The sequence below is a fragment of the Lepidochelys olivacea genome (genome assembly GCF_965140295.1).
Source record: "Lepidochelys olivacea isolate rLepOli2 genome assembly, chromosome: 14".
NCBI lineage: Eukaryota > Metazoa > Chordata > Testudines > Cheloniidae > Lepidochelys > Lepidochelys olivacea.
In genome coordinates this window covers 1,268,211-1,292,451 of record NC_140424.1, presented here as the reverse complement: position 1 = coordinate 1,292,451, position 24,241 = coordinate 1,268,211, and the positions used below count along the sequence as shown (strand labels likewise).

General features: G+C 61.3%; 1 protein-coding gene across 4 annotated transcripts in view; it reads left to right on the top strand.

The window, feature by feature from the left end:
* The window catches only part of CYTH1 (cytohesin 1), a 42,768-nt gene extending 21,173 nt beyond the window's left edge, over positions 1-21,595 (top strand). For all 4 annotated transcript variants that reach the window (XM_084646607.1, XM_084646605.1, XM_084646604.1 and 1 more), the window contains exons 2-13: positions 7,665-7,747; positions 10,073-10,137; positions 11,223-11,289; positions 11,869-11,987; positions 12,667-12,747; positions 13,031-13,143; positions 13,500-13,648; positions 13,809-13,920; positions 18,378-18,454; positions 18,702-18,773; positions 19,393-19,547; positions 19,876-21,595. In XM_084646607.1, the coding sequence (XP_084502733.1) occupies positions 7,665-7,747; positions 10,073-10,137; positions 11,223-11,289; positions 11,869-11,987; positions 12,667-12,747; positions 13,031-13,143; positions 13,500-13,648; positions 13,809-13,920; positions 18,378-18,454; positions 18,702-18,773; positions 19,393-19,547; positions 19,876-19,954 (1,172 nt within the window). In that variant the 3' untranslated portion in view covers positions 19,955-21,595. The remainder of the gene's footprint in view (positions 1-7,664; positions 7,748-10,072; positions 10,138-11,222; positions 11,290-11,868; positions 11,988-12,666; positions 12,748-13,030; positions 13,144-13,499; positions 13,649-13,808; positions 13,921-18,377; positions 18,455-18,701; positions 18,774-19,392; positions 19,548-19,875) is intronic.
* Positions 21,596-24,241: the final 2,646 nt, after the last annotated feature.

Genomic DNA, 24,241 nt, shown 5'->3' with positions numbered 1-24,241 from the left:
AGTTACAAAAAGACACAAAAACAGGAATATACATTCCATTCAGCACAACTTATTTTATCAGCCATTTAGACAAAACAGAATCTAACGCATATCTAACTAGATTGCTTACTAACTCTTTACAGGAGTTCTGACCTGCATTCCTGCTCTGGTCCCGGCAAAGCATCACACAGACAGAGAAAACCTTTGTTTCTCTCCCCTACCCCCCGTCCCGCCCCAGTTTTGAAAGTATCTTGTCTCCTCATTGGCCATTTTGGTCAGGTGCCAGCGAGGTTATCTTAGCTTCTTAAACCTTTATAGGTGAAAGGGTTTTTCTCTGGCCAGGAGGGATTTAAAGGTGTTTACCCTTCCCTTTATATTTATGACAGCCCCCTCTTCTCTATCCTGCATCTGTCCGTGTTTGCCTCCACCTTCCCTGTTGCTGACACCGGCAGGTCTGTGTCACAAGCCTGTTTACCATCTGCAGCAGCACGGCTGTCTGCAGGCTCAGCTCCCACTGCCCAGCCTGACGGGGGCCCCAGAGCCCAGCCATTCTAGGGCAGGCGGGCACCTGCCCCAACCCCATAGGCTGGGACGAGCTGGCAGCAGAGGTCTCGTGGTGCCCAACACTCCTTCCCGCCTGTTGTACCTGGGCCCCTTTCGCCTGGCAGTGCCCCTGCCCAGGCCTGCTGTGTGTGCTATCGCCTTTTCAGGGTGGCAGGGACGGTCTCCCTGGCAGCGCCTGGGCAGCAGCATGCTGGCGGTGCTTGGGCTGTGCCGGGGATTCCTCTGTGCCTGCTCTCCCAGCCACCTTGCCCTCCAAGTACCGGATGTGTGAGTGGTGTGAATTTCCATCCCGCCCCAAAGGCTCCATGCCGCTGGCTGGGCCTGGGTGCTCGGTGGGCTAGCAACAAGCTGGAGTTGTCCTAGGCTGCGTTCTGTGCCCTCCCCGCCCCCGTGCACCACTCCAAGTGTGAGTGGAACTGCAAAGCGACACAAGGAGTCGTGAGCACTAGGAGACTGTCAGTGCTGGCTGGTGGGAGCCAAGGGGCGGGGGAGACCCACTTTCTGATAAGGTGCTAAGCATTGGGCAGGGCGGCTTTGAGAATTGAGGTGAGGCAGGACGGTTGTGTGGCTACAGCCAAGCTCCTGTGCCTGGCCCTTGACATAACGACATTGCTGAGCCCTGGGGGACTGGCCAAATCAGTGGAGCACGAGTGTACTGTGTTCTTGGGAATTCTTTGACACCCGTCACCATGGTATCTGAGTGCCTTGCGCGTAAAGTGGGTACGCAGTCAGTTGTGCTTTCTGCAGATTCTCTCTCGTCCCTCTTCGGGGGAGGAGCTTTGTTTTGGAGCGTTTGCTTTGAATGGTATTTCCTTTGTTTGGGATTTCGGGGTGCCAGGGGGTGTCCGTGTTACTGTTGAGTGGGAAGTTGTGGCTGTAACCTGCAGGAAGGGCCGATTGGGTCTGTAGCTGAGCTACTAAGTTACGGCATGCATCCGATGCAGTGAGCTGTAGCTCACGAAAGCTCACGCTCAAATAAATGGGTTAGTCTCTAAGGTGCCCCAAGTCCTCCTGTTCTTTTTGCGAATACAGACCAACACGGCTGCTGCTCTGAAACCTGTGACCACACTGTGATCACGTTCAGCATCCTGGGGGGGGGTCCAGTGATGCCAACTCAGGTGACGTTATTGCAAGTCTCATGGTGTCTGGTGGTCTCAAAGCTCCAGTTCCAGCTCTGTGATTAGGCGAGAGCCTCTGCTTTATTTTAGGTCAATGTTTCTAGCTGGTTGTGGAGAGAAGCTTGAAAGCATGACGTAAGTGCGCCCAGAAACCTCAGACCATGAGGCAGAGAACTGCCCCGTTTTTAAAAAATGCTGCATGCTTTTTAAGACAGACTCCTAACTTTGAGGGCCTGCTTGGGGAATTTTGCATACATGTCTGGGGCTGGTCATGCTCGGAATCGATCCAGTCAAATCTGGAGGTCATCTGGCACTGACCTTTAGAAGGGGGAGTTCCAGGAAAGGGGAAGCTAGTCAAAAAGGCCCCATCATCAGAAGTGAGAAAATTTCCATGCTGAGCCTGGAGAGGAGAAGTGACTGGAGCTGCCCGCGTGGTGCATCCGGAGCAAAGCACCAGGCTTAAGTGGCACGGGACAGGAGAGTACTGCAGTCAAAGGGGGCTGGTCCTTCAGAAAGCAGAAGTCCAGTCCTAGAGCATTAGAAAGCCCCCTAAGCCATGATGGAGAACATCCAATAGAAATTAGGACCGCGAAGAAGGATTTGAGAGTAAACTGTAAAAGGCAGAAGAACAAAAAATTCTTTAAATATGTCAGCAGCAGAAAGCCTGCAGGAAGCTTGATGAGTCTGCTGGATTGCCAGGGACTAAAGGGAGGAGGGGAAGGACATTGCAGAGACGCTTAGTGATTTCTTTGTATTGGTCTTCATCATAGAGGATGCTGGGGAGAGAGACCTGCTCTTCTCTGGTGATCTGGGCGGGGCTGTCTTTGTGTTGTTTGTACTGTGCCTAGCACTTCAGGTCCTGGTCTGTGACCGGTGCCTCTGGGCATACCACAGTATAAATAATAATAATTAATAAAGAGGCATTGTTAAAGACAGAGATGACAAAAGAGGAGGTGCTACTAACAGGTAGGCAATGTCATTAAAATTAGCAGCTATTCTACAGAAAGAATTGGATGACTTTGAGGCCTGAAGTAATCGAAATGGGATGAAATTTAATAGTTTTATTAAGATGTTGAAGTAAAAAGAAAACGGTACAGAGTTTAAGCAGAGAAGTTTCTGGTTATCAGGGAATAAGGTACAGATTATCAAGGGGTGCGAAATTCGGTTTAGGAACAGGTGGCGTAAAGAATACATAATCTGCAATCTCCCTGATTGGGGGTAAAAGTTTAATGGGTCAAAGTACAGACATTGAGATATGGGGGTATGTTGTCCATATAATGGCTATGTACTTAGCAGAAATTCTTATTGGTCTCTGTGCCAGGGGCTCATTAGTTGATAATGACAGGAGGCAAAAGACCTGGGTGTGCTGATTGATCACAGGAGACCCATGAGCTGCCGATGTCCTGCGGCTGTGAGAAAGGTAAATGCGATCCTAGGATGTATGAGGCACGGTATTTCCAGTACAGACAGGGGAATACTAATGCCATTGTACAAGGCACTAGCAAGTTCTCACCTGCAAAACCGTGTGCACTTCTGGTCCCCCCACTTCCAGAAAGCTGAATTCAGAGTGGAGCAGGTGCAGAGAAGGGCTGCTAGGATGATCGGGGCAGTGGAGAGCTGAGCTGACCAGAGGAGACTAACGGAGCTTGGCTTGTTCAGCCTAGCAAAGGGAAGGCTCGGAGGGGATCGGATTGCTCTCTATAAACACGTTGGGGGTAAACCCCAGGGAGGGCGAGGAGTTATTGACGCTAAAGGACAATGCTGGCACCAGAACAAATGGGGACAAATTGTCCAGGAATACATTTAGGCTGGAAAGTAGAAGACGGTTTCTAGCTGTTAGAGGAGGGAGGTTCTGGAACAGCCTCCTAATAGCAGTACTGGGGGCAAGCAGACTAGTTGGAAGATGGCCTGGGTTACATTTAAGAATGATTAGCTGGCACACAGTCTCAAAATGTAACTCTAAATGGGGAATCTCCATCGAGTGGGTGGGTTCCTAGTGGGGAACCACAGGGATTAGTACATGGCCCCATGTTGTTTAACATTTGTATCACTGACCTGAAAGAGAACCCAAACTCCTCATGGATAGTTTACAGATGACATAAACCTTGGGGGAGTGGTAAATAACGAAGAAGACAGGTCTCTGATTCAGAGCGATCTGGATCACTTGGTAAGCTGGGTGAGAGTAAACAATATGCATTTTAATATGGCTAAATGTAAATGTATGCCTCTGGAACAAAGGATGTAGGCCATGCTTCCAGGGATGGGAAGCAGTGACTCTGAAAAAGCCTCCGGGGTTGTGGTGGATAATCCACTGAACATGAGCTGTAGCCAAAGGACTAATGCGATCCTGGGATGCATAAATGGGAATCTCGGGTAGGAGCGGAGAGGTGATTTTAGCTCTGTATTTGGCACTGGAATAAGGTGTACGTTTTTACCATGGAGGGTAATTAACTATTGGAATGGTTTACAAGGGTTGTGGTGGATTCTCCCTCACTGGCTGGCAGTTCTTTACATCAGGATGGGATGTTTCTCTAACAGCTTTGCTCTTGGCATTGTTTGGGGCAGGTCTCTGGCCGTGTTAGGAGGTCAGACTAGATGGTCACAAGGGTCCCATCGGCACTTGGAAGGTAGGGAGCTAGCTCACTGCTGGGGCTGGGCTGGACTTGACCCAGAGGGTCCCACCTGCCCTGTGCTCTACAGAACTGGAGGGTTGTAAAAGTTTTGGGTATTTTTCAAGGTGCTGGGAGTCCTGAGAGACCCCCTTGGGCTGGTGATTGCCAGCAGACCGCCCGGCGGGGCATGCCCGGCTGTTGGACCAGCCTGGCGGGGCTTCAGAACATGGTGGCTCTGAATCTGCTGGAGGGTAGCGGGCCAGGCAGGGGCCCCAGGGCCAGGCAGGGGGGCCAGGCAGGGCACCGGATGAATCCCTGGCCCAGAGGAGTTAGTGGGGTTCCTGCTGCTTGCTCAGTGCAAGAACGGGCCGGGAGGCAACACCCCGAAAGCCGCTGAGCTCTGGCGGCGGCGGGGCTGGCTCGCCCTGGCCCCGGACGCTCCCGGCGCAGTCGGAGCGGCGGGGAGCGGGGTGATGGCGCCCCGTGGCCCGCACAGCCCGGGGAGGTGGGGCCGGGCTCGCCGCGGGTTAATGCGGGGCCGGGCCGGGCTCGCCGCGGGTTAATGCGGGGCCGGGCCGGGCTCGCCGCGCTGCTCGGGGCGCCGGGCCGCTGCCGCCGCGGGAGCCCGGGGCCGATGCGGTGATGCGGGGCGGGGGCTCCGGGACCCGTCCGCCCGGGGGGGGGGAGCGGGATCGGGGGCCCTGGCGGGACCCCGGCCCCGAGACCCCGGCGTGGCCGCTCCGCCGTTAGGGGCCCTGGCCGGGGACAGCCCGGGGGGCGGGACGCGCGCTGATGGGGGCTGGGCTGGTGCCGGGGGCGTTTACACGGAGTTCGGGTCCTGGGGGGGGGGGCTGCCCCCCCCTCTGATTCTCGGCCCTGGGTGGGTCTGCGTGGGGGCGGGGGTCCCAGCCCGCTCACTGCGCCTAGCGCCCTGATCCGGGGGGCCTGGCGCGTGCCGTGGGGCAAGGGCGCCGTGGGCTCCCCCAGGCCGGGGGGCCGCTCACTCAGCAGCGCCTGCCAAGGCTGGCAGCAGAGCCCCGCTGAGCTTCAGGGTTGGGGCGGCGGGCGAGGGCGGAGCTGGGGCCCTCGGGGGGCTCCTCTCCCACCAGGCTGGAGGGGCACAGCGCCAGAGCCGGGCTGGCCAGGAGCCGGCCCCTGGGGATCCTGCTGCTGCCAGCTCCCTGGACTAGGCAGGTGGTTTTCCCTGAGCGCTGTACCGGCTACCTGGCAGGGGGAGAGGAGCTGGGACGTGGGAGGGGGGTGGCTCCTGAGCCCAGCTGGAGGGTGTCTGGTGCAGAGATGGTGAGATAGGCACCAGGGAGAATGCCTGGGCAGGAAGGACACATGGGGGGTTCCCACAGCCCTCCCCTCTCTGCAGAGGGATCTGCTCTGAATGAGCCGGACACTGGCACGCTCATCCCACAAGTGGGGTCTTAATGCATGCGATTTGCTGGCTGAAATGGTAGCCTCCTGCAGGGCTTGCCTGGTGCTCTGTCTTCGGGAGGGACAATGCTAGGGAACCTTGCCTGCTGGCTAGGGCAGGAACGAGCACCAGGACGCCTGGGTTCTATTCTCAGTGCTGCTACTGCCTTGTGAGGCCTTGGACAGGGTCACGTCCCTGTCTGTGACTCAGTTTCCCAGGCTGTGTGAGGGATAGTGGGGACTGGGATGGCACTGTCATGCTCCTTCTGCTCCACAAGCTGGGGGGGGGAGGAACTCATCTGGGCGGGGGGTCCCATAGCCCTGCACTAACTGCAAGGGGCACTGAAATGCAACCAGCTCTGGAGCAGAGGGCGGGGAGATGGAGCAGGCAGCGCCCAGGGTGAGGCCCCTGCTCTACCGTGCGTGGTAGCACTCTCCTCGGGCTGTGCTGCCGCTGGGAGCCCGATGGCTGGCGTGCTGAGCCGCCCTCCGGCGTCATTCGAGGTGTGAGGAACCCTTCCCCCCCCCTGCTGCTGGGGGGCACAAGCGGCCTGGGCCCCAAGTCCCTGCAGCAAGAGGGCAGCACAAGGGAAGTCACTTGACTTCATGGCAGTCGTTGCTCTGCCCGTCCTCCCTGGGGTAGTGGTGGGCTGCCACGTGACCCCAGCCACCAGGACGGGGCACTATCCCTTGAAGAGTTGTCTCTCCTTTGTATGCAGCAGATGCAGCTTTGGGCTCCTGCCCGCATGTTAAAAACTGCAAAGCAACAAAAAGCAGCTTCCCTTGTTGTTTGGTTTGTCTATTCAGGCGGCACAATGGGCCCTTGTTGTGTCAGGAGCTCTATCTCCTCTCTGAGACAGACCCTGGGCTGGGCTCCCAGTTAATCTTTGCCAAAGGCAGGGTCCCTGTCCCCCCTCGGAGTGTGTTTGGAGAGGGGTGGCTGTGTGGAGGGGGAGGGGCCTTCTGCAGTGGCTGCTTTCTGGCTAAAAAGGTTTGAGCCTGGGCTTGGCCTCCCATGGCCCTGTTGATGGGGGGATGGGGTGGGTGTTTAGCCAGCTGGCCCTTTGCAGCCACTCTCCCTGCGTCTACTTGGCTGGTGGCAGGCCCTGGGCAGAGCTCGCTGCTCTGTCCCGGGCTGCTGAATCAGCAGGAATGTGGCAGTGTCAAGCCGGGAGGGAGCCCCCCCCGCCAGCGCTGGCTTGCTGGGGAGGAGCGCGGCACGTGAAGGACAGTCGCACTCCTCGGGTGGAGCGCCCGGCGCGCCCTGCCACCCCGCTGTCTGGGGCCTGGAAAGGGAAGGGTTCTCAGGGGGAGGGGCTGTGGCCCATGCACGCAGATAGGTGGGCCCTGCAGCCAGGAACGAGGGCTTAGATAAGCTGACATCCAGAGGGACCCCTGCTCTGCAGGCCCCTGTGAAAGGGGTGCTGTGGTTCCCTTGCTGGCTTGCCCGGGAACTGCCTTCTGGGTGCAGGGGGCTATGGCTGGGAGGAGGAGGTTGAGTTTCTGGGCGGGTTGTGGGGGGCTTCTGAGGTGGGAGTAGCCCCCAGATGTGCTCTTTGGCTGAAGGCAGGTTTGAGGCCAGACCTTGCATGCAGCTCTCACTCAGCTCTCCCCATGGTCTAGCGTGGCTGTTCTCTGCCTGCGGGTGCCGGAGCGGGGCCCTGGGAAGGCCAGCGGAAAAGCCAGATTCCACCCCAGAAAAGTGGGGCAGGCAGTGCAGACCCCAAGCTGTAGTCAGGAGTCAGGCTGCTGGCAGCAGAGTGGGTGGTGGTAGCCTATGGGGAGTGCTGCTTGCTAGGCAGGACTGCCCCCTGGTCCTGTCCTGCTCAGGGACCGTGGGGGGCACAGACAGAGTCCGGACACCCCAGCATAGCCCGGCAGCATAGCCAGGGGAGCTCCCAGCTTGGACAGCACAGGGCTCAGGAGGGTGCAGGTGCCAGGCCTAACCCTCTCTCTTCTCCCCCCGCAGTCCCCAGTGACCTGACCCCAGAGGAGTGCCAGGAGCTGGAGAACATCCGTCGCCGCAAGCAGGAGCTGCTGGCCGACATACAGGTGAGGGGGTGGGAGGTGCTGGAGAGGAGCCCGGCTCCGCTCAGACCTGGAATTATCCGCAGGTGCCCTTCGTTCTGAGACGCGCTCTGGGCCGAGCCTGGCCTGGCCTGGGCTGGCTGGAGCCTGGGACGCTTTCCCCATCGGCATGTTGAGCTCTGCGGCTGGCCTGCTGTTCCTCTCCCCTTCCCGCCCCAGATGCTCTGTTCTTGGCAGCCCGTCTGGCCTCGTCCCCGTCCCCGCGGGAGAGGGACGAGTGTCACGGCACATCAGTGTGTAGGGCGTTCCTCGGCACTGCTGCTGCCCAGGGAACAAGGAGGGGAGAGAAATTGCTGAATTAGCCAAATCACCTCGCTGTGGCCTTGCCCTGTTCTCGCCTGGGCTTGTCAAGTCATTGTGGCTTGTGGCAGTGATGGGGACCCCCCCCCACCCCTCCTAGACAGGGGAGGACGCAGGAATTGGGCCACTGGTCTCCTGGCTCCATTCCTCCCACCCCCGCAGTGCCCCATGCCCAGCTCTCACGCTGTGTGCTCAATGGGGCAGGGCTCTGTTAGCTCATTGGCACCGGCCTCCCGTTGCCCAACACAAACTGGTGAGGGCCAGAAGAAGTGAGTCGGTGTCCGCTCCACCCCATCTCCAGAACAGCAGCCCTGCTCTGGGGGCATTCTCCTCGGCACTGCAGCACAGTAACTGGTTCTCTCCCCTCTGGCCCTTGCTCCTCCCAACCTGTGGGAAGGGCCCTGTCACCTGCCCCTCCAGCCTCAGGGCAGGGCCCCAGCCAGTGCTGCCCAGGGAACAGATTGCTCTCTGGCTGGCTGGTGTCTCCCTCCCCTGCTTGCCCACCCAGAAGCCCTGTTCCCGGGCAGTCATGGCGACCCCTCAGGGCCAGGCCAGCTCCACCCTCCGGCTGCTGGCCAAGTTCAGCTCAGAACATGCCCCCTTAGCCCTCCGCCTGTGCTGGTGAGCCCTGGCCCGGTGCAGGGCCTGTGGCCTGAGAACAGCTCCTGTGCCATCCCCCTTCCTGCCCCACACCTTGGCTGCCCAGAGCAGCTCTTCCCCTGACATTTCTGGAGCCAAAGGAAAGTAAGTCCAGGAGGCTGAAGCCGGCCTGCCGGGTGCTTGGGGCAGAGTGGAGCAGGCCAGGAGCTTGCCGTGACTGTGCCCCCGCATCAGCAGTGCACTGCGCTGTCTCTCCCAGCGATGCCCCCTTCTCCCTACAGCTGGGGGCTGGGTGGCATCTCAGCAGCCAGGATGGGGGCCAGTCCTTGGGTTGGTTGCACTGATCTCATGGGATGGCCCTGGCATTGGAGGCTGCTGCTGCCCCCTCCCTGGCAGGACCCCTCTCCCAGTCTGTTCTCCGCTCTTAGGGGATGCTGGGCTCTCGGGTTTCTTGCTTTTTCCGTGTTTCACATTGGTGCCTTTTCTGATGACCTCTGACCCCTCTTCAGGGCCCAGGTGCTGGCTGCGTCCTGTGGTGCAGCCCAGGGGGCGATTGGGGGCTGCTGAGCCAGGCCAGGCCCTTGCTCCAGGGCGTTCCGATTGCTGGGTGGGGTGTTGGGGCCCATCTGGGACACTCGTCAATCATGTCAATGATTAAGGCAGTGGAGTCTAATTACCGCCATATGCTGGGCATGAACTAAAAGGATTAGAGCGTAATTACGTTAACCTCTGGGCCTCTTCCTTCCTGTGGGAGCAGAGCGCCTTGATGCTGTTCGGAGATTAGCGCCTACAGCACTGCGGCTCCCTGCTCGCTTGCTGAGCGCTGCCATGAGCTTGCTGGGTTGCAGTGCTGCATCTCAGGGAGTGGGAGTTAGACGAGGGGCTCGCTAGGGTCTCTGGGCAGCTCTGTCCTTGGCACTCGCCCCAGCTGGCCCTCTTTGGAGAGGGTCAAGGCTGCTCTCCTGCCCGTGGGTGTGGGGGAGGTTTCTGGCCTGGCTGGCAGTTAACCTTGGGCTGTATCTGGCACGGTCTGTGTCCCTTGCCTGTCTGTCTGGGCTTGTCCTGGCAGAGCCTGGTTCCAGGTGCACCGCCCCAGGGAGTGCTGGCCATAGGCTCAGAGCAGGGACCCTGGCTTCAGGGCTCCTGGGTCCTATTGCTGGCTGTGTGACCCTGGACAGGTCATTCCCCTCTCTGGAATTGGGCAATATCCCCACCCTGGGGTTTGGGAGGGTGAGTGAGTTAATGGGGTGTGAGCTCCTGGATTGACAGGGCTGGAGAGGCGCAGAGGGTTCAGGATGGGCTGGGGGAGGTGGTGAGCCCCCATGCCATGGTGAGAGAGGTCTCTGCTCCCCCCCCCCCCCTCACCGTGTGTCTCTCTGTCTCTCTTAGCGGCTGAGAGATGAGATAGCAGAGGTGACCAATGAAATTGAGAACCTGGGATCCACGGAAGAGAGGTGAGTCCTGCCTGCGACCCAGCTGGCTGAGCAAGAGGGGGAGCGGCCACGTTCGGCTGAGCAGAGTGACACCCAGCCCTCCGGCGCTGTGCAGCTTGCCCCTGAGCTGCAGGCTGTTCCTGGGGCCCAGTCCCTGCGGGGGGAAGCAAGGCCCCAGAGGAGCCTTAGCTGCGCCCGAGGAGTGCGGGGATGAGCCGGGACATTCTCAGCTTCTCGGCCCAGCATAACCCCAGCCTGGCTGCCGGCTGAGGGAGGGGTGTTGGCTAACGAGGCCACAGACCCACGAGTGCCGGCGATGGCTGGCATTCCCAGGCCGACTCTTATTCCTTAATGCGGTAACGGGATCTCCGGCCTGATCCGCTGCTCCAAATGGCCCTGTTTTTCCACGGCCCGGCCCCTCCGTCTGGCCTTGGAGACTGTCTGCCTTTGTTATTCTGAGCTGGTGCAGACGGTGCCATGGGATTAGGGAGCCCTGATGGCCAATGGAAACTGACTTGCAGCATCTCTTCCAATCACCCTCCCGTCAGGGTTCCCCTCCCCCTGGAGTCTCACCAGGCGAAGCTGCAGCCTGCTGGGCCAGAGCTCCCAGGCCCCCGAGTCCCCGTCCATCCCCGAGAGCAGAGTGCGGGGCCAGCCAGGAGCAGCCACCTGTGTACTTTGTCTGTACAAAGCCCCTTCTCGCCCCCGGGCTGTGCCTGCACCGGGCCCTCTGCCCCTCCATGCACCAGCCCCGGGGCAGGCATGCCAGCCCTTGGGGGCAGGGCCTGCCTTCTGGTTTTCCTGGCATGCTGTGGGATCCTTTAACAAAGAGGAGCTGAGGGCTCTGAGAACCTCCCCCCAAAACAGCTCTTGGAAATGGCCTGGGCTCTGGCTCGTGCCGCGTTCAGGGGCTGCAGCCTCCAGGCCCAGGCGCAGAGAGCAGGGGGTTGCTAGTCACCCCGGGTGGGGCTCACATGGGTCTCTCTGGGTCAAGAAGAGGCCGCAGGCTGGCACAGGGAGTCTAACCCTGCCTCTCCAAGGGTGGGAGCCCCAGGCCGGGAGCCTGGCCACTCCCGGAGTTCATTGCTGGCCTTTGTGAGTTATAGGAAAACCATGCAGAGGAACAAGCAGGTGGCAATGGGCAGGAAGAAGTTCAACATGGACCCCAAAAAGGTAAGGGCAATGCCCCAGGGGCTGGGCTGCCGGCAGAGACGCTGAGGTGTCTCATTGCAATCACAGCACCAGGGGAGGGTGGTGGTTTCTGCCCCATTCAGCTTGGGGTCCAGGCACTGCAAACGCAGCCTCCCCAAGTCGCTGGGACAGACGCTCCAGGCCATGCTCCCTGCTGGGATTTGGGGAGCACCATGTGCTGGACAGAATGGAAGGGTCTGGGGATTGGGGACCCCATCCACAGAGGGGGCTTCTCACTGTTGCACTGCTTCTGCCTTCAGGGTCCCCTTCCCATCGCTCTTACCTAGGGCCCCCACCTCATCGGACTGGAGCACTGCTGGATTCCCAGGCTCCCTTGGCAGGGTGGGTTCCTGGGGGATGGGACCCTTGGCAGGGGGCAGCCTCCTGCGCCCAGAGGGCTCCTGCTGGTTGCTCGCAGCAAGGGCTCCCTGTGCTGGGCTGGTGATGGGGATGCGGAGGAGCCTCCTGCTCCTCCTGGCATGGGTTCAGCTGTGCCCCTCAGGGCAATGGCCGTCAGTGCTGAGGGCTGGAGTCACAGGCCCTCTTCTCCCGCCTTCCCAGGGGATCCAGTTCCTGATTGAGAACGACCTGCTGAAGAACACCTGTGAGGACATCGCCCAGTTCCTCTACAAGGGGGAGGGGCTAAACAAGACGGCCATTGGCGACTACCTGGGCGAGAGGTACCAGCTGCTGGGCATGGTGGTGGAATCTGTGCCCAGGGCACCAGCTGATCGCTGCAAGGGGCAGGGAGGAATCTCCCCTCAGTGCCTTATGGGACGGGACCGCTGGCCTGGACTAAGGCGCCAGGGATTGGCTGCTGCCAGAGCCAGGACATGGGGCTGGCAGTTCCCATCTGCCCCCGGGTCCTGTGGCCACGGCAGCCATGGGAGGGGCGTGGGTTGGTGGCTGCTGGAGCAGAGGGCATGCAGCATGCAGGGGTGAAGGCAGAGACGCCGCTAGCTATTGGCCGCACAGGTAGCAGGGCCCCGCTCCAGACCCAGCCTGCACCAGGCATGGTCAGGGGGGCGGAGGAGACAGTGCAGCTGCCAGGTCCCTGAAATGAGTAGCTGGGGCCAGTGCCCAGAACCTGCCCCATGGCTTGGTGCTGGGCGCCCGGGCCGGCAGGGCCGGGCAGCCCTCAAGACTGGTGCTTATGGGAGGCCCGAATGTGTAAACTAGGCCTGGGGTTGGGCTGTACCTGTTCCCCTCCTTGCTCCCTCTGTGTCTAGGGCTGCCCCCGAGGGGTGAGGGTACTACTACAGCCCACGACCCTGGGGAGGGCTGGCTGGGGCAGTATATGACCTGGGGGTGTGGTGCAGCCGTGACTCGGGCCCCTGGGCTCTGCCTTTGTCCCGGCAGAGACGAGTTTAACATCCAGGTCCTGCACGCCTTCGTGGAGCTGCACGAATTCACTGACCTCAACCTGGTGCAAGCGCTGCGGTGAGTGTGTGGGGGGGACTGAGCCGTCACCTCGGGCACCTGTCTCCCCATCCCCGGGGGCAGGGGCGAGCCCTGGTGGGGTGAGCTGCCTGGGCCGGTGCCCGGGGTGCTCTGGCGGGGGCAGCCGCTTGACGCTGTTGAGGGTGGGCCTGAGCAGGTTAGGTGGTGAGGGACTGTCCCCTGCCCTTGTGGGGTGTCAGCCCGAGATGAGGGAGGAAGGTCTCCGAGGCCCGTCCCGGGGGACACGGCCCCCCACGCAGCTGATACCCACCCGGTCCCGCAGGCAGTTCCTGTGGAGCTTCCGCCTGCCGGGCGAGGCGCAGAAGATCGATCGGATGATGGAGGCGTTTGCCCAGCGGTACTGCCAGTGCAATCCAGGCGTCTTTCAGTCCACAGGTAACAGCCCTCCCCGCGGGGCAGGAGCACGCCGACGACCGGGCCTCGGCCTGCCCCGGAGCCCCTCCTTGCCAGGCCGACTCCAAACCCAGAGGCCCCTGGAGAGAGCAGGAGAGGCCTGCCTGATCCCTGGCTTTGAACCCCTCCTGCTGCTGGGGCATGGGGTCTGTGCTTCCCCGGCGGCCCACGGAAGGAGTGGAGGCTGGGTTTGGGCTACAGGCCCAGTGTGGCCGTGTTTGCCGGGAATGAGCCTGGGGACTGCTCTGTCCAGGGTGCTCCCAGCCTGGCCTCTCTGCCCTTCGCCATGTGCCTGGCCTGCCCGGAGCCCAGCTGACCCGCCTCTCTGTGCCCTGCAGACACCTGCTACGTCCTCTCCTTCGCCATCATCATGCTGAACACCAGCCTGCACAACCCCAACGTCAAGGACAAGCCCGCGGTGGAGCGCTTCATCGCCATGAACCGGGGCATCAACGACGGGGGCGACCTGCCGGAGGAGCTGCTCAGGGTGAGGGCGTGGGCAGGCAGGGGGTACTGCCTTCGTTGGCACCTAGGGTTGGGGCTCACTGTGCTGCCTGGCCTGGGGTTCGCTGGCCCTAGGCTCTGCTCCCTCGGCCCCGGGGAGCTGCACCCTGGATTTGACCCTCGTGTGCTTCTCTCTGTGCCAGAATCTCTACGAGAGCATAAAGAACGAGCCCTTCAAAATCCCCGAGGATGACGGCAACGACCTCACCCACACCTTCTTCAACCCCGACCGCGAAGGCTGGCTGCTGAAACTCGGTGAGCGCTTCGCCCCCAGGAGCCGAGCGTGGCCACAGCAATGTGCCTGCACCCTCTCCGCCCCCTGCTCGGGGTGCTAGCGACGGGCAGCGAGCTCCATGGCACATGGCTCAGCCTGCAGGGAAAGCTGCATGTCGTGGCCACAGCTGTGCAGCCTCCCCAAGGCACTTTCACCGGTACTGGAACCCCCGTCGGCCCCGCCTGGCCCTCAGTGGCACTCGGCGACCCTGCTGGCTGTCACCAAGGCTGGCCAGGTCTCCCTGGGAATCCAGCCTCGCTTTCTGGTGACTGTGTGGGAAGGGATGGGGCGGTCCTGGGGGATGCAGTGCTGGCAGGCAGGGGAGGTCCCGTGGTCTGTAGTGCTGGGAGGGAGGGGAAGGGAAAGTCCTGGGGGCTGCAGTGCTGTGGGGGGTGTCCCAGGGACCATGGTGCTGGCAGGGTGGGAGGGATGGGGGATGGTCCTGGTGGCTTCAGTGCTCCGGGAGGGTTGGGGAGGTCCTGGGAGCTGCAGTCCTGGGAGGGAGGGGAAATTCTGGGGACTTTAATGCCGGGGGGGAAGGTCCTGGGGGGGGAGGGCTGAGGAGGTCTGGGGGGTTGCAGTACTGGTGGGGAGGGGCTGGTTGGGGGATGGTGACTGGCGCCCAGCGTCTTGGCTACATCCTGCTGGAGTGCCTCTCGCCACACTCACTCAGAAGGCGATCTGCGAGCTGCCCCAAGCTGCGTGCATCTCCTCCGTGCCACAGCCTGGTTCCTGGCACACCCTCCCCAGAGCATCATCACCTTGCACATCCTGGCTCCACATGCAGGCAACATGCATGGCATCCCCGCGCCCCGGCTGCAGCTCCCCACAGCACCAACAGCCCCTCCCCAGCTGCGTGGCCCGCCCTCTGGCTCATGGGTTTCTTTGGTTCAGTAGCTATGTTGGAGTTTTCTTGTCTGTGCCCCGGTCAAGAGCTGGGGCTGCAGAGACCCGACAGGTCCTGGCAGGAGCTGACTCCATCTGGAGGCTTTTCCCTGGGGCTCTTGCTGTGGTTTGGACTCTACCCTCTAACCTCTCTCTGCCTTGTTGCCAGCCCGTCAGTAGCAGGAGAGGGCCTGCCACTCACATGCAGGACATGCCTAGAGCAGGGGGCCCCAGCCTGGGCTGGGGCATTGGCAGGGATCCCTTCCCATTCTCCAGGGTTCAGGGGACCCTTCGTTCCCCAGACACTCCTGGCCTTAGATGGTGGCCCAGCCTGTCGCGATGGGATGTGGGGCCTGGCTCGGGTGGGGGAAGGGCCATGTCCCCCCGTGGGCTCTCTGCTGCTGTCTATACAGCTGGTAGCATGTCTCTGACGCTGACCTCAGGCCGTCTACCCCCGTCTGTCTGAGCTCGAAACCCACTGGCCTCCGGCTGCTGGGTGGCTCTGCCTGCCGAGCGACTCCCTGGGCAAACCGGCCCCACGCGAGTCCCTGTCCAGACCCAGCAGTCCCAAAGGCTGGCTGTTTGCAGGTGGGGTGCTGCCCGCGCAGGGCTGTGAACCAGCAGAGCTCCCGGCTCTGTGTCCCGGGGAGCGAGTCCCGAGCCCGTGAATCAGGCACCCGCCGGCCGTGGCAGCTGTTGGCTGCGGCAGGCCCCCCCCCCATCCCCCGGCCGACGCGAGCGTGCAGTGCTGGCTGCCCCAGGGCGAGGGCGGGTTTAATTTCTTTGTTTTAATTTTCTTTTCTCCCTCATTTGTATGTTTCCATGATTTTGGCTCTTCCTTCCCTTGCCCCAAACTCCAGGAGGTACGTACCCCACTCCCTCCCGCAACCCCCTCCCTCGCTCTGCTCTGGCTGCTGGGGCTTCCTTCCTTTCGTTTTTCTTTTGGTTTGAATTGCTGGTGATGGCTCGCTGCTGCTGCTGACGGACCGCAGTCCCCGGGGAACTCGCTTCCGGCGGGACCTGCCCTCACGCTCTGCATCCTGGGCTGAGGCCAGGGACTCTTCCGCTTCGGGCCCTGTCTGACCTCTGGGAGCCCCTCTCCCTGCTTGGCCAGCCCTCAATAACTCAAACCCAGCCAGCTCCTCCCGAGTCTGCAGGCCTGAGCCCAGCCCCAGCTCTGGGCCATGGTCCTGGGGAGGGAGTTGTGCACAGGGTGACTCCTTACTCCACAGCACCCCTGGTGGAGCCCCAGCTTCTTGGCACTCACAGCCAGCTCCCAGTTGAGTGAAGTGTCGGGAGATATTCGGGGTGGCTCAGCGCATCTCGCAGCATGCGAGGGGGGAGCTGCTGCAGCCCTGCATCCATACCTCTTGCACTGGCAGTCCCGAGCCCTCAAGGGCCAGGTGGCCTGGCTTTGGGGCGGCCCTCTCGCTGTGTGCTCTTGCCCTCAGAGCCAGTGCAGTGCCCCCCACTGCAAGTGGCAAAGGGAGGCCGTTTCCAGGGCTCTAGTTGCAGCTGGGAAACTGAATCCCCCTTTTCCTGGACCCCCCAGGGTGCAGCTCGCAGGGAGCCATGGGAGCAACCCTCAGCCTGCTGCGTCCTGCTGCCAGCCTGGCTCAGGACCCCTGGTGCGTGTGGGAGGGGAGCCCATGAGTTCCCTGGGGGCTGTCCCAGGTGCTGACTGGAACTGTCTGCTTGTGTTGTCTCTGCTGTGAGTCCAGGGTCTCTGTGCGGGGCTGTGCCCAGGGCTGGGCAGCGTCTGCTCCTGTGGGTGGCTGGAAGGGTCACTCCACGGTCTGTGAGCAGAGTTTCCTCCTCCACTCCTCCCAGAATCAGTGCCTGCTTCCCTGGGCTGGTGGAGAGCCAGGCAGCTTTGCCATCGCTGCCCAGTGCCAACCAAGGGGGACCCAACACCCACGGTCAGCCCAGGAGTCCTGGCCATGCAGGCTGTCCGAGCACGGGGATCCCGACATGAGAGGCTGGGCCAGGCCTCCATCCCCAAGAGCCCCAGCAGCTTCAGGCTTGCAGGGGTGTTTGGGGCCCCAGGTGCTCTGCATCTCTGTGCAGACATGGCAGTTGTGGACCCATTCCTCACCCACTGGCTCCTAGACAGAGGCAGCCGTCCTACGCCTTGCCTCTACCCTCGTCTCCTCACCAAGCCAGTGATGTCGGAGGCCCTGGCTCAGCCCTGGCAGGTGAAATCTTCTCAGCTCCCCTTAAAGCCCTGGATTTCCCTGACCAGAAGCCCAGGCTGGCTGGGCCCAACAGTGACTTTGCTCTCCATCTAAACAGCCCTCAGCAGCAGCGTCGAGCCTCTCCACGAGACTGGCTGGCTTCAGGGGTGTGTGATCCAGGGCCTTTCCCCTCGGGGGTGCTGGCTCTAGCCTGTATTCAGGGCTGGGAATGAGATGCAGCCAGGGTCTTCCCCTCTGGGGTGCTGGGTCCAAGCCAGCCCCCTGTCACGGTCTAGCCTGCATCTGGGGGCTGGGAATGAGATGCAGCCAGGGCCTTCCCCTCTGGGGTGCTGGGTCCAAGCCAGCCCCCTGTCACGGTCTAGCCTGCATCTGGGGGCTGGGAATGAGATGCAGCCAGGGCCTTCCCCTCTGAGGTGCTGGGTCCAAGCCAGCCCCCTGTCAGTAGGGAGTGCAAGCTCTTGGTAGGCAGAGGGGATGGTGTGCAGTTCCTAGCAGGGCACCTGTCTGTCACAAACTACCCCCGGCTGGCCCCCCATGATCCCCTCATCTATCTCTGGCCTGGACTTGGGGGATGAGCTCCCATCTCATCCCACTCCAGGACACACTGGCAGAGACAGCTTGCCCTGTTGCTGCCAGGGCGTTTGCTCTCCAGGACTGTCGGCACCTTCCACCTGGCCCATAATGGGTCATTCCTGCCCTGACTGACCAGGGCTGGGTCCCTGGAGGGGATGAGATGGGGTGGACAACGTGACTCAGGAGTGGGGGTTCCCCTGGACCTGGCTCTCCTGGCCTGTCTGCTGACCCCGGGTTCAGGGATGGAGCTGTGTGGAGCCGCACTTTTCGTTTCAGGGTGAGTTTCGTATTTCGAAACTTCTGGAGTGAAATATGCACAAACCCAAAATCCAGAAACCCTAGGCTGCCGGATTCCGACTGGCTGAAAAACCCAGAAACGGGAAACGAGAGCGTTATGTCCAGGCCAGCCTGGGCTGCTCTCTGACAGCGCTGTACAGAACGAGGCGCGTCTCCGAGCCATCTGGCTGTCAGATCAGCCCTTGCTCCAGCTCCGGCTCCTCAATCTGCTTCTCACTGCCGCTCGCATCCCGGCCACCGTGGCTTCGCTCTGCCTGTTGCTGCTGCACCAGCCCCGAGCTGTCACTGACCGGGGCTGGCTCACGCCGCTTGTGCCCTGGCTCCGTGCTCTGCGAGACGCTTGTTTGTTCTGTCCTCGTCCGGGGGCTCTCGCCCTGCCATAGCCTGGACGTGCCCGGGAGCCGGACCCCCACCCCGGGGCAGACATGCTCTGGGGCCCAGGCTTGGGGGCGGGTGTTGTGTCAACCGCCCCTCTCTTTACTTGGCAGGTGGCAGGGTGAAGACATGGAAGAGACGCTGGTTCATTCTGACCGACAACTGCCTTTACTATTTCGAGTACACGACGGTGAGTGTGTCTCTCCGCCCCCCGGCCAGGTTCATGGAGCTCAGCTGGTGCACAGGGCGGGGGAATTTTCAGAAGGCTGGCTAAGGCTGTGGGGCGACCAACTTCCTCCCCTCACAGCCCTGCTCCTGGGGGGCAGCCAGTGGCTGGCCAGGGCTGGAGCCACGCCCTTGGAGGAGCAGATCTGGATGTCGGTGGGTCCCCGCAGTTCTGTGGCTAACATTTTCCCTCTTTGCTTGGCCTCCTGCAGGATAAGGAGCCTCGTGGCATCATCCCCTTGGAGAACCTGAGCATCCGCGAGGTGGAGGACTCCAAAAAGCCTGTGAGTCTCTGCATGGCCCCTGCTCGTGATAGGAGGGGGAATCTCCAGCTGGGAAGTTTCTCCTTACCTGGCTTTGTGCATTTTTCCAGCAGAGGCCCCTGGGGTCTGTGTGTTTGGGGGATGTAGTGTGAATGTTGCCCCGGCCCCGCAGGGCAAGGAGAGAGCCTGGGGCTGCAGCATTCTCCCCTCATGACCAGGCACATGGGGTGGGGGCTGTTGCTCCTTTAGTGGGGGCAGCTGGCTGCAGGGCAGCACTGGTGTCACTCATTCAGACCTGCTCGCTTCTTTGGCCCCAGATGTCCAATCCTTCCCTAGCAGAGGATGGGCTGCCCTCCTCCTCCCCCCGCCCATCTCCAGCCCTCGGCTCTGTAGCAGGCGACTGGACCGGGCAGCTGCAGCATCGTGATTGCTACAGAGGCATTTCTTGTTGCACACTTAGTATTTCACCCAAAGTGGGGACATTCCCAGGCTGTAACTGGACGGGAGGGCATGTGTGACTCCCAGGGTCTTCCCTCTACCCTACCCCTCCCCAGGCATGGCCCCAGGACCCCTGAGCTGCAGGGGCAGGTCCCATGTGCCGGACTGGAGGCCGCTGCTAAAATGTCTCCTTCCTTCTCAGAACTGCTTTGAGCTTTACATCCCAGACAACAAAGACCAAGTGATCAAGGCCTGTAAGACGGAGGCAGACGGCCGGGTGGTGGAGGGGAACCACACGGTGTATCGCATCTCGGCCCCCACCCCCGAGGAGAAGGAAGAGTGGATCAAGTGCATCAAGTGAGTGTTGTTGCCTAGCCCCCTGTGGCGGGGGGATACGGCCTGTGCACTGGGCCAGGTTCTCTGGGCTGCCCCTGCAGAGGGAGGGTGCTGCACTGGCCGGGCCGTGGGACCGGGGTGACCGGCGTACATTCTCCCAAGACCTGCCCAAGGTTACCCAGAGTCTGTGGGAGAGCCTAGATCTCCTGAGTTCTGGTCAGTTCCTTTGCTGCCAGGCCACCCTTCCCCACTGGGGTAGCAGCTCCTACGTCGAGCTGGGGACAGGATTGACCTGGGATTTCCCTGGTCTCTTGGGTCTCCCTTTCACACGTCCTTTCTCCCTGCCCAGGGCAGCGATCAGCAGGGACCCCTTCTATGAGATGCTGGCAGCAAGGAAGAAGAAAGTGTCCTCCATGAAGAGACATTAGCAGCCTGGGCCAGCCGAGTGAGGTCGGCGGTCTCGGGCAGCAAGAGGCTCCCCTCCCCTGGAGATGGAGAGAGCAGGCTGCCAGGCAAGGGCCTCTCCCGCAGCCCAGCCCAGCACAGCCTGAATTCCCAGGGACTAGCTTCAGCTTTTGCAATTTCTTTACCATTGGGGGGTGGGCAGGTGTTTGGGGGTGGGGCTGGGAGTCCTAGGGCCACAGTGATGAGTCTGCAGCTACGTGAGATGAGCAGGGGCTTGGCGCTGGGAGCTCCCTTCTGGGCTCCCTTCCCAGGGAGCCGTGTTCAGCCCATGTCCCGACGGCCTGGGGGAGAGGGCCAGAGCCGCCTACAAGTGAGACACTTCACCTGCAAGGAGCTCAAGGAGGATTTGTCAGCAATGCCGTTTCTACCCAGCTGGAGGTCCCTGAGGCCGGCCGCCAGGGCTGGCAGGAAACATGGCGCATGCTCTCTGGGGTGTGGATGTGTATGGGGGCCCAGGCAGCCTGCGTGGGGCGGGGCAGGGCGGATGGGATGGGAGCTCTGGCGAACGTGCCAGCGAGGGGCTGGGGGCCCTGCCCAAGCCTGGGGCTGCCTCCTGCTTGACTGCTGTCTGCCTACGCGTACCGTACACCTGCCTCTGCTAATTCCCCTGGGGGGAGAGCTACAGCCACTTGGCATGGCCCCCAGGGCTGGGCACTCGTTTTAAAGCACTTGGGGTGTGTTCTGTCTGTTACTGCTCAGTCGGGGCTGGGCCGCTCAGTCGCAGGCGTTTCGTTTGGGAGGGGGGTGGAATCGCTAAGTGGGGAGGGCGGGAGCCACGGGAGCTGGCCGGTGAGCCTGACGTGAGCCAAGGGGAGCCCATGTGCCTTGCCCACCCACCTACCCTCGTTCTAGAGGGCACTGGTCTGTCCTGGGCTCCTTTGACGAGCCCAGTGAGTTCTGGAACACACAGGGGCAGCTGGGCTCGTTAGAGATGGGAGCAGACGGGCCCAGAGGTTCTGGGAAGGGGAGGCCAAGGGTCCGAAAACCATCATTGCGCCCTCATGTAGCCATAGCTTCCACAGATGCGCAGTGCCACGCAGCAGTGCCGAGCCGACAGCAGGAAGCCTGCGGCCCTGGCCTTCCCCGGGGTCAGCCTGTTCTGGGGTCAGCCTGTCCCAGGCCCTGTTCCTGGGCCTCGTGGGCTGCGAGCAGGTTCAGCAGCATCCCAGGCACACTGAAGCAGCAGGGCTGGGAAGCATGGGAAGGGGGACGAGTGTCCTGGGAAGGGCTGGAACCTGCCTGAAAGGCAGCTGCTCTCAGGGGCTGAAGGAGAGGTCAGTCTGGGGAACAGGATTCCTCTGGAAGCTGCCCAGGCTCCAGCAGCCTGGTGCCCCAGCCTGCACGGCCCCCTGGCCCTGATGCACTGGGTCTGGAGAGAGGCACCCACAGCAGTATTAGTCTATTTATCAGAGGTGTAAATATTCTGTATAGTTTTCTCCTTTAAGGTTATTTTGTAATTGTTCAAGTTCTGTGCAGAGGCCTCTCCGGCAGGGCGGGCAGCGTTTCAGGGTTTTTTAGTCTGATTCTAACTCCTTGGTTTTTTGCCACGGCCTTGTAAACTAGCGCTGAGGACCTGCAGCAAATAAATGTCAAACCTCCGCTCAGCCTCCGGCTCCTCTCTCGCTTGTTCTCTCCATTCTCAGCTGCTGGGGAGGGGTGCTCACCACAGCCTCTGCTCCTGTGGGAGAGCATATCCCTGCGCTTGGAGCTCAGCAGGGGCAGCGGTATTCAACGAAACCCAAAGAGCTGCGGGTCAGGGGCCCATCTGCAGCCCTGTTGGGGGATCTCTCTCCCTCGCTGAGCTCACGCCCTCTGGCCCCACAGGACCCAGTGAGCGCTCTGGGCACACTGTCATGAGTCACCCTGCATGGGGAGCCTGACACCCCTCCATTCTGGCCTAGGGAATAAGTCAGAGCCAAATCAAACGGTCTGGCACTGCAGAACACTGGCTGGGTAGAGGCCCTGCAGTGTGCTGTGCGGGTCCCACTGTAATGGGGTGGCCTGCTCCTCTCCCAGACCTGGAGGACTGGCCCCTGCACGGCCGAGCTAGCTGTGTCCATTCCTCTCTTGCCCTGTACTCTCACCTGGTCTTGGGGTTCCTGCTCTTGGCCTGAGACACCCAGACTGTGCGCGCTGCACACGGCCACTGCAGTCTGGCCCCACAGGCATCTGAGTGTGGTATGTTCCCCAGGGCCGCCCCCCGCCTGTCTTTGCTCTGCAGCAGCCAGCCTGCTTCTACCCGCAGCTCAGGAAAGAGGCGGGCAACTTGGTAATTCAGTTTGGGGTCGTTTCTTCTATTGCCCTTCCGTGGGGGAAATGGCTTTGCCTTTGGAAGGACGGGGCCTGGGAAAGGGGTGGTTTTAGCCCTGCGGTGACACTGGCCTGCCCCCCGTGTGGGGCCCCACAGACAGGATGCAACGTTGCAAAGTTAAACAAGGGAGGCACCATGCTCAAAGTGAGGGCTGTGACCGCAGCAGGAGCCAGCCATTCCACCTCCAACTCAGTCAGTGAACCCGCAGGGCTGCCGCGACCGTGTCTTCAGCCACCCCCGAGGGTCCTGGGGCTCTGCCAAGGGCCCCTGCCCACTCCAGTTACCTGGGCCGTCAGCGGCTCCAGCCCTGCGGCTTTCGGGGGCTGTGATGGGCACGGGCCCTGGTGTTCCCTCAGTTAAACCTGCCCAGTAGAATCTAGGGACCGATCTGCTCTGGTGAAACCCTGACACGCTTGGCCATGTCAGTGGTTCACGGGGCCAAGGCTTTCCAGCCCTCGTGCTACTACGCCTGCTTCCCGTGGTTTACAGGCTCCCACTGAAGGGCAGCTTGTAACCCAGCCGAGGTGTCCTGGGGGCCTGGATTGCTGCTGTGATGCCCCCAGGTGAAAGAACGTGTGATGCAGGGGAGCAAAGTCACTGGTGCTCATCACTGGCCCCCCCTTCCCCTACTAGTGATGCCAACCTCAACTCCTCGCCCCTGCGCTCCTCCCACAAGCACCTCCCCTTGCCCTTCCAAGTCTGGCGTGAACTACCTAGAGAACTACCTGTCTCCAGGAACTGGGCAAGTCAGGAAACATGCTCCTGTCACCCCATCTTCCCCTGCCCTGGTGCAAGCTGCAATCGGTGTAAGTCCATAAAGGTGCTCCTTGGCAGTGCCCTCTAGCTTCAGGGGGCCCCAGTCTAGGAGCCCTACTGTGCATCCCTGTTCTCACAGTGCTGGAGATGCGGCTGGGGCCTGCCCGCCTGCCCAGAGAAATGAGAACTTGCTGCAGCGCCAGGTGCTGATACACGGCTGCAAACCGTCCACGTTTGTCAGGCCTGGTTAGATCAGTTACTTAGTGGGGTCCCAGGGCTTCCATGGGCTCAGATGGGGACTCTCCACATCTGGGGTGTTGCGGCACTGGGCTTGATGCCACAGTCCCCGCAGGGGAACTTACTTGCTGAGCAAAGCCCTATGTTCTTCTTCGAGTGCTTGCTCGTGTCTATTCCAGTTCGGTGTGTGTGCCATGTGCACAGTCGTTGGAAACTTTTTCCTCCGCAGCACCCATCGGGTCGGCTGCGGAGCCCCCGGGAGTGGTGCCTTCATGGCGCTCAATATATGATCCTGCCGACCCGGCACCTCCCCAGTTCCTTCTTGCCGCCCGTGCCGGCCGTGGGAATGGCAGGGGCTTGCTCTCGCAAGTGCTCCCCCAGTTCTCCGGCTAGTGCCAGAGACGATGCAGCCGCTCCAGGCAGCGATTCCATAACTCCGACCCCACCTCCGGGGTAGGGTCGGGAGACCCCTAACTGGAACCGACACGAGCAAGCACTCGAAGAAGGTTACTCACCTTCTCCTAACTGGTGTTCTTCGAGATGCGGTGCCCGCGTCCATTCCAAACCCGCCCGCCTTTCCCCTGTCGGAGGGACCGGCAGGAAGGAACAGAGGAGGTGCTTTTCATCGCCCCTACTGAGTGTGGTGAAAAGCACTTCACAGGTTTCCCAGTTTTCACCAAACTCAGCTGGGTTCTGGCCAGAGGGGGCTGGGGACAGCCAGGTATGCAGCCCTCTAGCTGGAAGGGGCTATGGAGGGACGTGGCTGCCATGTGAAATGGCTGCAGTAGGCCCGGCCCCAGGTTGGTGACCTAGCAGAGGATCTGTTCCCCCAGGTGGTCTCATTCCAGTCTAGCAGCACGAATGGCCCCTCTTGTCCCTACAGCCTAAGCCTGTGGCGTAGGAAAGCCCCACTCCCAAGTGCCTCCTGCTCCAGGAGCCATGGGCT